Genomic DNA, 14,377 nt, shown 5'->3' on the forward strand with positions numbered 1-14,377 from the left:
CAACCCATTAAAACTTTCTTAACAGAAAGATTGGTTATTTGGCTAACAAAGTTACAAAAAATGTCTGCGATCCTATGCATGTTTAGACAGAAAGTAGTCCTACAACTCCCAGCATTCCCCAGCCAGCACAGCTGAGAGTTGTAGGACTTTTTTTTTTTTAATCTAAACATGCATACTTTTGCACCTGAAAGGAGTTTAATTTCATGACTTCCCTGATAGCTATAAAAGCAATCATTTTATTTAAACAGATAAAATATACAGTGCAAATAAGCAACTGATGTTTCAGAAATCTAACATTGTTTGTAAATGTCCATTGGACAATTTTGCTTAGCGAAACAGTTACTTGAATGGTGCCTGAATAGTAACAGTGAGTGCACTCATTTTCTTTCTCCCATATAAATGAATACCTGCTATTTACTTTATGAGAAGAGGAAAACCCTATGCTGGGAAACACTTATGATTAGTTGCAAAATGTTTTAACAGCCCCTAAGAAATGTTTTCATTCGCTTTTTTATAATTACCATCCTTAACATTTCTTGTTTTGGTGTCACTTTCTGTATAAGAGGAGTATTTTTTTATGTGTTTGTATGTGTATGGCCTGATTGGTTAATAAGCAATCAACTGAACTGAACTGATGATTAGTGCAAAACCTACCCTACGCCTCTGACACTGGGTGGCTTGGTCCTAATTGACTGCAATCCTGTAATGGGGTATGGTGTGTCTTTGTAGATGCACTGCCCTGTCCCAGGTGAAGGTGAACAATATAGAAATCCTGCTTCCACACACACTCCACTCTTTTTGCAAAATTCTGGGGTTCCATTTTCATGTTGATTCCCTTTTATCAGAGGTTAACCCCTGGAACTTCCTGTGGCTGACTCTTCCTCAAAATGGGTACTGCCACTCAGGCAATCCTAGATCCCCCAGACTAGGCTGCCCCATAGTAGCTATCCCTCAATGTAGGCCCTTTTCTGTTATGAAATCCCAGGGTGACACTAATGCTGTAGGTGAGGGCTACAGTATTGTTGGTGATGTGGAGTTTCTGCCATGGCAGGCTGGCTCCACAACCTGGATCTCCTTAGCCCACTGCACAGTGCTTGCTGGCATTGCTTTTTGCAATGGTTCTTGTTGGGGGGGGTGTCAAAAATTTCAGCTTTAAAGAATAACTGTTCGCTGCTCAGAACAGCAGTGCTATTCTCACAATTGTATAATCAAATTTTAAAATGTGGTGCCAATTCATGTTAGAATGGTTCAGAATCTACAAAACGGGTGGGGAACCGCTTTCAGCTGAGGGCCAAATTCCATTTCGGAGAAGCTCTTGGGGGCCACATTCCAGTGCTGGGTGAGGCCAAAGGCAAAAGTGGTGAGGTCAAAATACCAAAAAATCAGCATGTTTTAACTTAAAGCTCTTACTGCCTGTACTTAAGCCTTTGAAGAGGCATTTCAGCCTCTTAGAGTTTAGAAGGAAAAATATGCGATGATTGGTGGGCAAAGGAAAAGCTTTCATTTTTCACAGTACTCTGCATGTTTAATTTTAGTAAGAGGTGGGAACAGATGAGCTCAGGAAATCCTTTTTTTAAGCTGTGCCTATAATATGCCCCAGAAAAAAATGGAGGAGAAAATGATGAAGCAAAGGTACCTAAAATTAAAAGTTCTCCCTTATACGATCATAAAAACAAACATATAAATAAACCTTTTTTGGTTTGAAGTCATAATAATAAGGCTGCCTTACCTAAATCGATGTTTATAGCCAAGAGATCCAAGTTTGCCGAGTTTTCTTGATAGAGAATTGGACTCATTTTCTGGCATTCTGTTTCAATTTAAAAATACAACAATCCTATAGTTACACATGGTATATTTGCCCTTATGGAGCTATGCACAGAATAGAAAGAAACATAGATTGTTTCTAGAGTCCTCTATCATTACCTTCACTACCTAGTGACAACCTCTTTTGCAGGCAAGTTTATAAGTTTAGAAGTTCTGTGGACATAAACAGGCTACTATAGCTAAAAGGAGAAAAGCTACTGGGCCCGTTCGCCTGTCATGACAGCCCACCATGGCTTAATTAACTTGCGGGGGCTGTTGTGTTGTGCTGGGTGCCTGTGGGTGCCATTTTTGCATGGTGCCCAGGACTGCCTGGCTTGCCGTGGTGTTGGAACCTAGGTGGCAGGGGTTGTTTGCAGGTTAGACAACCCTCAACAAGTCATATATTTGTTGTCCTTTTCTAACACAGAGACCCCAATAAAAAAAAAATAGTCATGCTTACATTGATCAAAACTAAGTCTCATTAATTTCAAGAGAACACAAGCATGTCTAATTCTTTCTATATTTGGGCAAGACAATATACTGAGACAAATTACTTCATAGTATTTCCTCTGGAATGTTAAACTCCTTGCTCAGAGTAGTTTAATGGTAAGTTATATGGTAGCACAACATAAATATTAATGAAGAGTACAAGATCTGATGGTTGAAAGATTGTATAGTAGTACTTGTACAAATATGGGGCACAATTCAGCCAAAGTTAAGAACTTCATAATCCCATTAATTGTTTTGTGGAGTCCCAAATTATCCTGATTTATTTAAAATACTTTCCTGAATTGTGCCCAGTAAATATGTATACGAGTACATATATAAACCAATGAATATGAACTTGAGCACACTCCGGGAGAGAGCGCAGGACAGGAAGGCCTGGCGTGCTATGGTCCATGGGGTCACGAAGAGTCGGACACGACTGAACGACTGAACAACAACAACATATATAAACATGAGAACGTATTTACTCATGTATAGGTTCTATTGAAATCAACAGGACAGGTAACTTTGTTCAGGATTGTACAATGTTTCCTGCTACGACTGTCTCAAGAGCTGTTTCAATGAAGATGGAAGACTTTACCAATTCTATGGAGATATGGAAAATATTTATCTCATGAAAGTTCTGAAAATTAGTTCCATGAATTCTATAACCCCTGGTAGCATGCATAATAGAGTACTTTACCCACTAGATGGGGCCGCACCATTTTTCTATATTATAAATGCTATTCATTTGTAGGGCTGTGCAATAAAGATTAAAAACTAGCTATTCACAGGAGCATGCTAGGAGCTGGAGGCTACTAGTGTGCTTCTTAGGATTTTCCACACTTTTAGGAATTAGCATTTGTCCTCTCTCCTTTATACAGCACCAACTGGGGAAAGCATCTCTGGAATATTCCTCATGTAGAGTATATACAGACGCAGAATAAAGCTCCTATAATATCAGCTAGCATTGAATGAGTTGGAGCCTCAGGATAGGTTTAGTTCAGAATGAAAAATCCCCCACAAAATGCAGGGAGTGGTTATAATGAGGGAGGAAAGCAATGAAAATAAAGAAGAATCTCCATATGTTTTGGACTACAACTCCCATAATCCCTGACCATTTGCCATGCTGGTCAGAGCTGATGGGAGTTGAAGTCCAAAACATTTGGAGGGCACCAGGTTGCCTACCCCTGCTATATAGGATTACAGTTTCAACTTCATTAACCTGTTTTGTTTGGTTGTTTTATAAAAACAGACAGAGCACTTCTGTCCCAGCAGGGCTTTTCCACCTCCCCTTTTCTTCTGCAGCACTTGAACATCTGCTCCTGGGGGTTGGGGGACCCTTGGGAATGACGTGGGATATAGTTCAGGGTGCTGCAAACCAGGGGTAGGGGAACTGGTAGAAATCGCTCCCTCCATTATGTGAATGGAGAAACAACGTAGGATGCAAAATAAGGTCACTACATTAAAAAAAAAATGCATGGAAAATGCTTAAGTTCTGTAAAAATAAAAAATTGTGACAAATTTTGGCAACTTTAAGAATTCAAGATAATTTGTCCCATATATTGAGCTAACAAATATCAGACAGCAAAACTGCCAAGATTCTATAGATCATGTGTTGGCAGAAAGTAGATCTCTAGATGTTTTGGACTTCAACTCACAGAAGCCCCTGCCAGCATAACCAATGGTCAGGAATGCAGGGAGATGAAGTCCGAAACATCTGTATATCTACTTTCTGCACACTCCTGCTATACAGTGTCTATGAAACCTTCTGGAAGAGGAAGATTCTTCTAGACTGAGCTACGTTTCTATTATTTTCCTGTCATTTGTACCTTTCATCATTCGCGTCTGAGTATTAATGTTCTTTTAGCAAAACAATGCTCATACAAAGGCTGTTTTACGCCTTATGCTAGATCATGGTGCAAGAAAATAAACTAAATCCAAGAAATATTCTTCCAGTTGCATAAGCAGAAGTATGAGAACTGCTACAGGATCTACCCATTTATAGCATTGGATGAACTCTTGCAGATGAATGTAAAAAACAGAAGCAGTGACTATTGACTTTCCACTCACTGTTTCTTTGTATCCAAATCAGTGTAAGAAAACCAGCTGGCACTTCTTTCTTTAGTACAGCCAGGCCAGTTGAAGAGATTTGAATATACTTGCCTTTAACTACAGAGAAGCATTAACTTAAGCTCTAAAGTGCACTGCCCTACCCCCATGAAGATGCGTCCGTCTTCTGCCATCATTCAGTAACAGATTTTTTACAGCTGTAGCTTACCTACCTGAAGAATGTGTGTTGTTCTACACAGCATTTCCACAAATGTTTGCATGCAGTTTTGCTAGGTGCTTCAAAAAAGAAGGATGTTTCATTACACTGAAATAAAAAAAAAGTGAAGGACTGTGAAGGATTCTTCTGACATAAAGGATTTGCCTTTGATAGTCTGAGCTCCTGAATGTCAATTCTTCTTTCCATTCTACCCATGTATATCAGGAGGAATGCCAATGGAATTACAGTGATGTTTTATCTACTGGTCCGATGTAAAACAGTTTTATACAGTTTTGATCCTAAAACTGTAAATAATTTTAACCATCTTAGCAAATCAACACATGTTCCAAGGACAGCTTTGTGTGTTATATTTTCCAACATTAAGGTTAATCCATATTGGGAAAAACATGTGCCTACATTGTGGTGATGCATCTTTTTTGTCTTGGGTTAACACAGTGGAAAGCAGATACATACATGCATCAGATTCTGACAAAGACATTGACCTTCATGTCATAAAAAGTAGATGTGAAGTAGTTCTATATTTTCTGGTGGATCAAGGTAGTATAGTCACCACATTCAGGGCTGAAGTTTAACAATACAAATACCAATCAACTCATTGAGAAATATTTACATAAGCAGAAACCCACCTAAGTGGACATTTTTATAAAGAATACTAGTGAGGTGTGGTGTGTATGCAGCAAACAATGGTGACCCTGAAGAATTATTGTAGTTCTTTCAAGAAATTGCACCCATCAGCTGGATGAGTTATAGAATTCCAAGACAGAGAGGAAAGAATGCAAGTGTAAGAAACATATTAGCCTTCTAATGGCATGACATGGTCAATTTAATTGACTTCAGAGCTTGAAAAGAATGCCTCTAAAGCCAAGTGAAGTTACTCATTAGACAGAATAGATTTAACAAGCCAATGAATGAAAAACCTAGTGTAATTTATATGTCTAATTTTTCTAAAAATCCAAAGTCAATGAAACTCTATGCAAATGAAGAAACCCAAACCAACAAGGAGATTCATTTTTTGGCATGCATAGGTTACAGCCCTTGGTCTCCCTTGCTTTCCTTCCCTGCCCCAACAGCAAGTCCCAATGCTGTATGATGGGTGTTTGCGAAACTCAAGAAATTTCAAAAAGAAGCCAGCAGTGTGGCTGTGCGTGTGCAGCAAGGAACAGGATAAGGGCTAATATCCAAAGAAAACTGTTAAAATTTATACTGAGCATGGGGAAACTTTTGCACACACCTGAAACAGCTTCCTTGAAAGAGCAGCCAACATAGCTATTTGATATTGTATGCTGTGTTTAAGTTTTTGGAGGTTCTAAAGCCTTAAGTATTATTTGAAAGTAGGTAATAAAACAAATAAATAAAGGTAGGTTAGATTAATAAGCACTTTTCAACATAGGCCAGAATCCAAAGAAATATGCATCTTGATCCGCATACCTCAAGGAGACTTTGAGCTTGCATTTCTCGAACAGCAACTTTCTACGCCACTCAAGACTTTTGAAACTCAGGGTATTTTCAAGAGAGGCTTGTGATATTGCACAGGGGTCTGCTCGTTACAATAAAAAAAAGTAAAACAAATCTCACTGGGCATATGCATGCCCTTTGGTGCGCATGAAATAGCCTTTGGATCCTAGTCACAGGACTCTTAAGCCCTTTGAAATGTCAACAGTATACGGACTTTGCCAAAACAATAACATACATGAATAGATAAAACGCCTTAGGGCCAGTTCATATGTCACATTAAGCCACCCCGAGAATAAGCCACAGGGGGTGGGTGGCTTGTCTGTTACTTCTGACAGACAATTGCCTGCTCTGTGGCTTGCCATAGCTTGTTTCTCCATTAATCCCTCTCAGTCCTCCAGTCCACTTGGTGGCATGTATCCCTGGGGTCTGTGCGGCAGAAATCCTCATTCCCTACATCAGCACCCTTTCTGCAATTGATCCAGTGTGGTTGCCAGCTGACGGAAACTCTCTCCTACCCACCCCCCATCAGATCGCAGAAAGGAAATAATTTTTGGAGCCCTTATGAATACAGGAATGCATTTGCAAGCTTTTAAAATTTTCTTTCTTTTTCAGGCGCTTGTGTTTTTGCGCAAGAGCAAAAGACTGCCTGTCTGTTATTTAGCCAACCTTCCCCTTATCCACCTCTTGTTAATGTCCTAGTTTCCACTGCTCTCATTTGACAACTTATTTGACCGAATCCTTCTTTAAACACAATGATGACCAGGGCAGTGATGCCAGAAAATATCCAGTATGACATTCTTAACATGAACCTTATTGGGACAAAACTACATGGAATATTTGTGTCTGAAAGTATCAGCACAGCATGGCAGCCAGTCTGGTCCTCAATGAAAAAAACCCTCCTTCAAGCTATTTAAAGGCTCCGCCAAATACAACAAGACAATGCTTATGGACAAAAATTTCAATTTATCATTGTAATGATAAGTCAGCTACATAGTGACCTCAAGGAGGCACTTGGGAAGTATGAGTTCTCATTTCTCCCAAGATCTCTCTTAATTCTCGATGGAAATATGCCCTACATCTCCTTATATATGACAAGTCAAATGTAGACAAACCACACACACCGCTCTTTCCCTCCCCACTCACACAGCCTTCCAATCAATGAAGCAGCTCACTCAGGAAATACTGGGAGACATACCAAACGCTCCCAGAGAGGTCCTACTCTCATAGAAGGCTATTCTGTGCATCTCAAGACAAGAGAAGGAATGTGTGCCTTTAGGAAGAAAAACTTTTAGCTCTCTATTCCAGTTGCCTAACTTCTCCAGTCCAGTGGCTTGTGGCCTACCAGAAGCAAGGGACAAGTTAAATCATCAGTAAGCATAACTCTCCCCTTGCTTAAGGCACTGCTTATTTATTCTCTTTGTGGTGTATGGAATATGCAGTAGGAGAATTACAATTTCATTAAAGCTGGCTTTGGATGTTGCAGAATTTTATGTAGTCTGTACTGAGAAGGGTATGAGCTGAGGCCTGCTGTACCATGTTTGTGCATCTGGTTTTTTAGTCTTATTCTGGGCAGGGTTCAATATCCCCCACTCCAAATAAAATGTTGTTGGAGTTCATAGAATCATAGAATAGTAGGGTTGGAAGGGGCCTATAAGACCATCGAGTCCAACCCCCTGCTCAATCCAGGAATCCAAGTCACAGCATCCATGACAGATGGCTGCCCAGCCTCATCTTGAATGCCTCCAGTGTGGGAGAGCCCACTACCTCCCTAAGTAATTGGTTCCATTGTCATATTTCTCTGTCAGGAAGTTTTTCTTGATGTTCAGCTGGAATCTGGCTTCCTGTAACTTGAGCCCATTATTCCGTGTCCTGCATTCTGGGATGATTAAGAAATCCTGGCCTTCATCTCTGTGACAACCTTTCAAGTACTTGAAGAGGACTATCATATCTCCCCTCAGTCTTCTCTTCTCAAGGCTAAACATGCCCAGTTCTTTCAGTCTCTCTTCATAGGGCTTTGTTTCCAGTCCTGATCATCTTTGCTGCCCTCCTCCAGCTTGTCTGCATCCTTCTTAAAGTGCGGTGCCCAGAACTGGACTCAGCACTCCAGATGAGGCCTAACCAGTGCTGAGTAGAGGGGAACTAGTACTTCCCAGGATTTGGAAGCTATGCTTCTATTAATGCAGCCCAAAATAGCATTGGCCATTTTTGCAGCCACATCACATTGTTGGCTCATATTCAGCTTGTGATCTACAACAATTCCAAGATCCTTCTTGCTTGTAGTGTTGTTGAGCCAAGTGTCCCCCATCTTGTAACTGTGCATTTGGTTTCTTTTTCCTAGGTGCAGAACTTGGCATTTATCCCTATTAAATGTCATTCTGTTGTTTTCTGCCCAGCGCTCCAGTCTATCCAGATCACTTTGAATTGTGTTTCTGTCTTCCAAGGTATTAGCTATCCCGCCCAATTTTGTGTCATCTGCAAATCTGATCAGCCTTCCCTGCACCTCCTCCTCCAAGTCATTAATAAAAATGTTGAAGAGCACTGGGCCCAGGACTGAGCCCTGAGAAGATCCCATTGATAAGCACTCTTTGAGTGCGATTCTGTAGCCAACTGTGGATCCACTGGATCGTTGTTTCATCTAGCTCACTTTGAGCTAGTTTGCACATCAGAATATCATGGGGCACTTGGTCGAAAGCTTTGCTAAGTCGAGGTATATTATGTCCGCAGCATTCCCACAGTCCACAAGGGAGGATATCTGATCAAAAAATGAGATCAGATTAGTCTGGCAGGATTTGTTCTTGACAAATCCATGTTGGCTTTAAGTAATCGCTGCATTGTTGATGATGCCTCTTGTGTGAAGCTTGAATATGATATCAGCTTCTCCATTAGTGCACTCATATTCTCAGTTCTGATAGCCCCACCTTTAAAGGCGGCCTAGAAGTAATTTTAGTTAGATTTAGATAGACAGATTTTCTTCCACTCTGTGAAGGCTTCTAAATGTAACTGTAAGCAACAAAGCATGTGCACGCGCGCACACACACACACACACACACGCAGGAAATACACCGGTATGTTGTAGTGGTGTGTGCTATGTGCACATACTACCATGGTGATCCAAGTCTTGCCATGACCCCAACTACAAGCAGCAACCTGGACATGGAGGGAAAGGGAGAGAAACCCAGCTAGGCTGTGAGAGCCAGCACACAGGCTGTGGAGGCACTGGACCTGGGCTCTGACAGCTAGCCTGAACCCAACAACCAGGAACAACCCTCCAACCAGACATTCCCAAGACAGAACTCCCAACAAAAGCAATCTCTGAGCCATATTCCCAAGAGGCCAGCATCCTCAGTTCCTAGAGACTCACACTTCAGAGGACTGCCCTCTGAAAGACTATCCACTCCTCTAGAAGGGGGAGGAGCCTGAGAGTAGGGATGTACGAAAGTCACTTACCTTTCCGTGGATTATGTTGATGGGGGGGGAGGCGTTCTGTCCCTCCCCCCGGAATCCTCGACGGGGGAGGAGGTGATCCGTTCCTCCCCCCCAGGATCCTCCATGGCCAGCTGTGCTTCGCGGCAGCTCTGTGGAGCAGCCGGCCAGGCCCAGCCCAGGCCAGAGCCGTCCACAGCCGGATTTCCGGCCGTGGAGGGCTCTGGGAAAAAAACAAACAAACCGCGTACACAAATGGCGGCGGCTATGGCCGCCGCCATTTGCGTTCCTTATTTTTGGCCGTCTTAATCTACGTAAATATTTGCGTAGGCTAAAACGGCAAATCCAAAAGGGACGCAAATAGCGCCCGCTACGCTATTTGCGTTCCCCTTTATTTTCGCCGTCATAGTCTACGTAAATATTTACGTAGACTAAGATGGCCAAAAATAAGGAACGCAAATGGCGGCGGCCATAGCCGCCGCCATTTGCGTACGCGGGTTTTGGGTTTTTTTTTAAACCCAGCCATGATAGGCTACGTAAATCTTTACGTAGCCTATCACGTCGGGGTTTTTTGTTTTTTTCTACAAGACAAGACTGCAAATGGCGGTGGTGGCAGCCGGTCAGAAGACCAGCCGCCGCCGCAGCCAGTGCCACCTGGAAGATCCACCCCAGGTAAGTCTCGTCCCGGGGGGGATCCGCGGGGGGGGTGGGGGGGCAGGCCGTTCTGCCACAGAGTTCGGGGGGCCGAATGCACTGGCATTCGGCCTCGCCAAGATCCGTGGCGGAATTCTCTGCCATCCCTACCTGAGAGGCATAGCTAGTCCCAGGAGTATACAAGAAAGTGCTGGGTTGGGACTAGAAGCGCATTAGAACAAGGAATCTACTCCCTGTGATCTGTCCAAGGTACTGAAGGATCTGTCTAGGGTACTGAAGAGCCTATCTTTGACTACCCTTGTTCTCCAATCCACAGTTCCTGCCTGTGTACTGTCTGCCTTTACTCTCAGTTAAATAAATACAGTTTGCCAGACCTGCTGCATCTCAACCCTTCTGTGGGTTCAAACTTGCCAGGGCTGGACAGTTTGGACTGTGCCCACAGTGATTACTTTGCTGGCCTTTCTGTTTGAACTAACAATGATCAGCACAAAAAAGGGGCAGAAATCACATTGTACCTTAATTTCTTTTGAGGGCTGCATTCCCTCATGGGTAATCTGTTGGGGGCCACATGTCAGCAGTAAGCTAGACTGAAATGTGTGGAGAGCTAATGCTTTTCTCTTTGGGGGGGGGGTAGCTCACCACTTTTCTCTTTCTGCCACTGTCATTTCTTTCTCTTCCACCCTCTTTTATCTTTCTCTCCCTCTTTCTTCCCATACTGTGGGCTGCCAGGGAAGGGACAGATCAGATCAGAGCTCTTTTGAGATTAGGCTGAGGGGCACATGAATTTAGACCGAGGGCCATATGTTGTTTCCCACCCCTGGAATAAAGGGTCTGATGCAGTATGGCAGCCATCCTGCAGAGGAAAAAATGCTTGCCAAAACTGAACTTCACTTAAATAGTTCACTTACCACAGGGCATGAGCAAGACAGCCATTAGCCAAAACACAAATTGCTTCCTTGTTCTTGCATAACATTCCTAGTGATATTTTCAGTTTTCCCTCATATAGAAGGATTTGATCAATGAAATACTAAACATACTTGGAAAACCAAAACTTAATCTCTCCGACAAACAAGATTTAATTCCATTCAACAAAAGCCAATAAGGAAGTTATATGTTTCAAGAGGTTTCATAGATCTGTCAAGATGGAGCTAAATATGAAACTCAGAGCCAAACTACAGGTTACGCTAATTGTGTAGCATGTAGCTGAGGCTGACCTTGTTTTTTACCCTAGTGAAAGTGTGTATGGTCCTGATTCAGATTGGGATCACTAGGTTTCAGGAAAGGAGGATTCTCCCTTCCCAACCACCACAATTTGCTTCTTGAAATTCCCCCCTATGCAGGTTAACAAAAGAAAAAAAGCCTCATTGACCCCAATGGAGACTTTTTAAAATTTTGTTATTCCCCCACCCCCAGGGGGAAGCATATTTTTGAACTCTAGGTGCAGCCTGATCCAATGTATATTTACTTAGAAGCAGGTCCCACTTCTACTAAACTAGTAAGCATAGATAGGATTATCGGCTTTAGGCACAATCCTATGCATGTTTAGACAGGAAAAAGTCCTACAACTTCTAGCATTCTCCAACCAGTGTAGGACTCTTTTCTGTTTAAAAATGCATAGGATTGTACCCTTAATCACATAATGGTATCAAACTACACAGAAAGTACAATTAAGAGTACCTAAAAGGAGGCAAGCTACAGTAGGACACTGATCCCTGATGAGAGGAAAAAGTGTGAAGAGGCTGAAGCAGACAGAAAGAAGGGAAACAGGCAACTCCATCAGTTCAGCTGAGAGACCAGCAACTTTTGGGTCCTCCTCTCCTTGAACTGCTTCTGTTCCAGCTGGACATTTTGTAACTAAGAACTAGTGCCCAAGTTTGCGTTCTTTCTCCTCCCTCCCAATCCTTTTTCTTCTTGGTTCTGTCTTTAAGATTGTATGCCTGAAGGCTGGGATTGCCGTGTTTTTTATTGATCTTTGCAGACCGCTCTGAGATTCTTTTTGGCTAAAGAGCAGGGAAAAATGCTTTAAATAAATAGAATGAAAACTGAGAAGACCAAAATATTTATATATAATTATGCATATACTACACAACATTCAGTATTTTCCTTATTTGTAAGAACTTTATCCAGCCAATTCTATTGGAGGCTTTCACCTGGTTCACATGTAATGGCAAATTGTGGGTTCATTAACCTACAATTTGCCATTATGTGTAAACTGGCTGTGTAATCGTTAAATTATGGATAGCATCTCTGTGGCGTATCTTTTTATCCCTCAGTAGAATCATAGAATAGTCATAGAGTCATGGAATAGTAGGGCTGGAAGGGGCCCACAAGGCCATCAAGTCCAACTCCTGCTCAATGCAGGAATCCAAGTCACAGCATCCCTGACAGATGGCTGTCCAGCCTCGTCTTGAATGCCTCCAGTGTGTGAGAGTCCACCACCTCCCCAAGTAATTGGTTCCATTGTCATATTGCTCTAACAGTCAGGACGTTTTTCCTGATGTTCAGCCAGAATCTGGCTTCCTGTAACTTGATCCCATTATTCCACGTCCTGCACTCTGGGATGATCGAGAAGAGATCCTGGCCTTCCTCTCTGTGACAAGCTTTCAAGTACTTGAAGAGTACTGAATTTAGGAGATATGCCATAAATTTAGGTGTCTGCATTTTATTGTATGCATCATAACAAACTCTTTTTTAAAAGTTTTCAGGAAACTTGGGGAGTTGTTTTTTGTTGACTATACATACACATTTCCACTCTTCCACCTCTCACCTTTCTTCGTTACTGCGGTACTGTGATTACCAGTACCTCAGTTCCAGCTGTTTTCTTATGATGCTGTTCATTCATTGCTGTATGAAAAGCAAAAAATGGCAACTGGGACAGACTACCAGCGGCAACCAGGAACAGCAAATGTATCAGAAACGGTGACAGCACTGGAGAATCAGGGCTTGGGCTGACTCACCTGACAATTAATAAGCAGTTGTACTGGATGGCCATATTGGATTATTATAATGCTACATTCATAGGATTGAATCCAGGGTTTGCCTTCCATGAGAAGGGACCTTCCACAAGAGGAAGGGCTGTTCTCACAGAAGGTCCCTCTGCCCAATTTTTGGGGAATCCTCCTCTACAATATACACACCACAGTTCACCCCATTTAGCTGGGTTTCCTGACCCTGTGTAGCATTTTCAGGGGTCTGGAAAGGCTGCCATGGAAAGGAGAGGGTGGGGAAATCCACTTGTGTTAGCACACTTGATCTGGCTTAAATCTGGATGTAACCCATAAATTTTGTTTGTTTAGTTTATGAAAATAAACCCCTACAAACAGCTAAATCTGTCATTATGAAAGTTTCTTCATAACAAGCCTCACGTTTTATGATATATCTAAGTAAAGCTTTAATTTCTAAAGCTGCTAAGTGGAATTACTTGTATTTCCCCTTGATCATTAAATGAGAATTGGATCTCCCCAGCTTTTTTAAAGCTTAGACATTTTCATGGGTTTATCATCTTTAATTTAATTTGCCTGGAGGAGAAGCTATAAGAAGTAATGTTCTCCCATAGGTAATCATAACATGAAGTTTTATCACAGCAGAAATAAGAAGTTCTAAATGCAACAAACATATCTTTATTCATTGGTATTATCTGGGGGATACTCTGTATTCCTCATCTATATGGTAGTCCATATTCAAGGCTAACATATTCAGTATAAAACACTACAACTATGTTTAAAGATGTTCAATTGATATGACATCTAAGTTTCTCAGGAAAAAGAAACCATACAAGGTAAGTTCTGAATAGATTGTTAAAAAGAACCAGTAATTATATCTCACCTAATTTACAGAAGTAGTCCAGTGCAGACAGGACAATTAACGAGGATAGGGACCACATGCTTCCTCTTCCCTTTTCTATGTGAATTGTCCTCACCCCTTATACTCTAGTTCATGATTATGGCTGCCTTTACACTAAAGAAACCCCCTGCAGTCCTCCCGTTCTGGAGTCTTTCTGCATTTATCGCAGGCTCCCAGACAATGACCACATGGTTGCTGAGACGGGAAGCTTTTAATTTTCCAGGTTCAATAGAACTCAATGAAACAGCGCCATCTAATGGCTATTTTAATCACATAATGTTCCGAGTTTAAAAAAAGGTTCATTCGTTCCGGATCTTTATGAGATGGAATAATCAAGAAATATCTCTGGATGTGCCCTGGAAGTTAACGACATCATGAAAAGGACCCACAAACTTCCATGAGTGAGCACTCTCAATAGCAGGA

The 14,377-nt window shown here is 41.9% G+C and overlaps 1 protein-coding gene across 5 annotated transcripts in view; it reads right to left on the bottom strand.

Moving 5' to 3' along the window:
• Positions 1–14,377, bottom strand: part of EPB41L4A (erythrocyte membrane protein band 4.1 like 4A) — a 161,572-nt gene that overhangs the window by 48,307 nt on the left and 98,888 nt on the right. For all 5 annotated transcript variants that reach the window (XM_084833867.1, XM_084833865.1, XM_084833866.1 and 2 more), the window contains exons 11-12: positions 4,575–4,666; positions 1,730–1,807 (exon numbers count right to left, since the gene is read on the bottom strand). In XM_084833867.1, coding sequence (XP_084689993.1) covers positions 1,730–1,807; positions 4,575–4,666 — 170 coding nt within the window. The remainder of the gene's footprint in view (positions 1–1,729; positions 1,808–4,574; positions 4,667–14,377) is intronic.

Source organism: Heloderma suspectum, chromosome 2, assembly GCF_057233095.1.
Source record: "Heloderma suspectum isolate Gila_16-S chromosome 2, 16-S_ref, whole genome shotgun sequence".
Lineage (NCBI taxonomy): Eukaryota > Metazoa > Chordata > Lepidosauria > Squamata > Helodermatidae > Heloderma > Heloderma suspectum.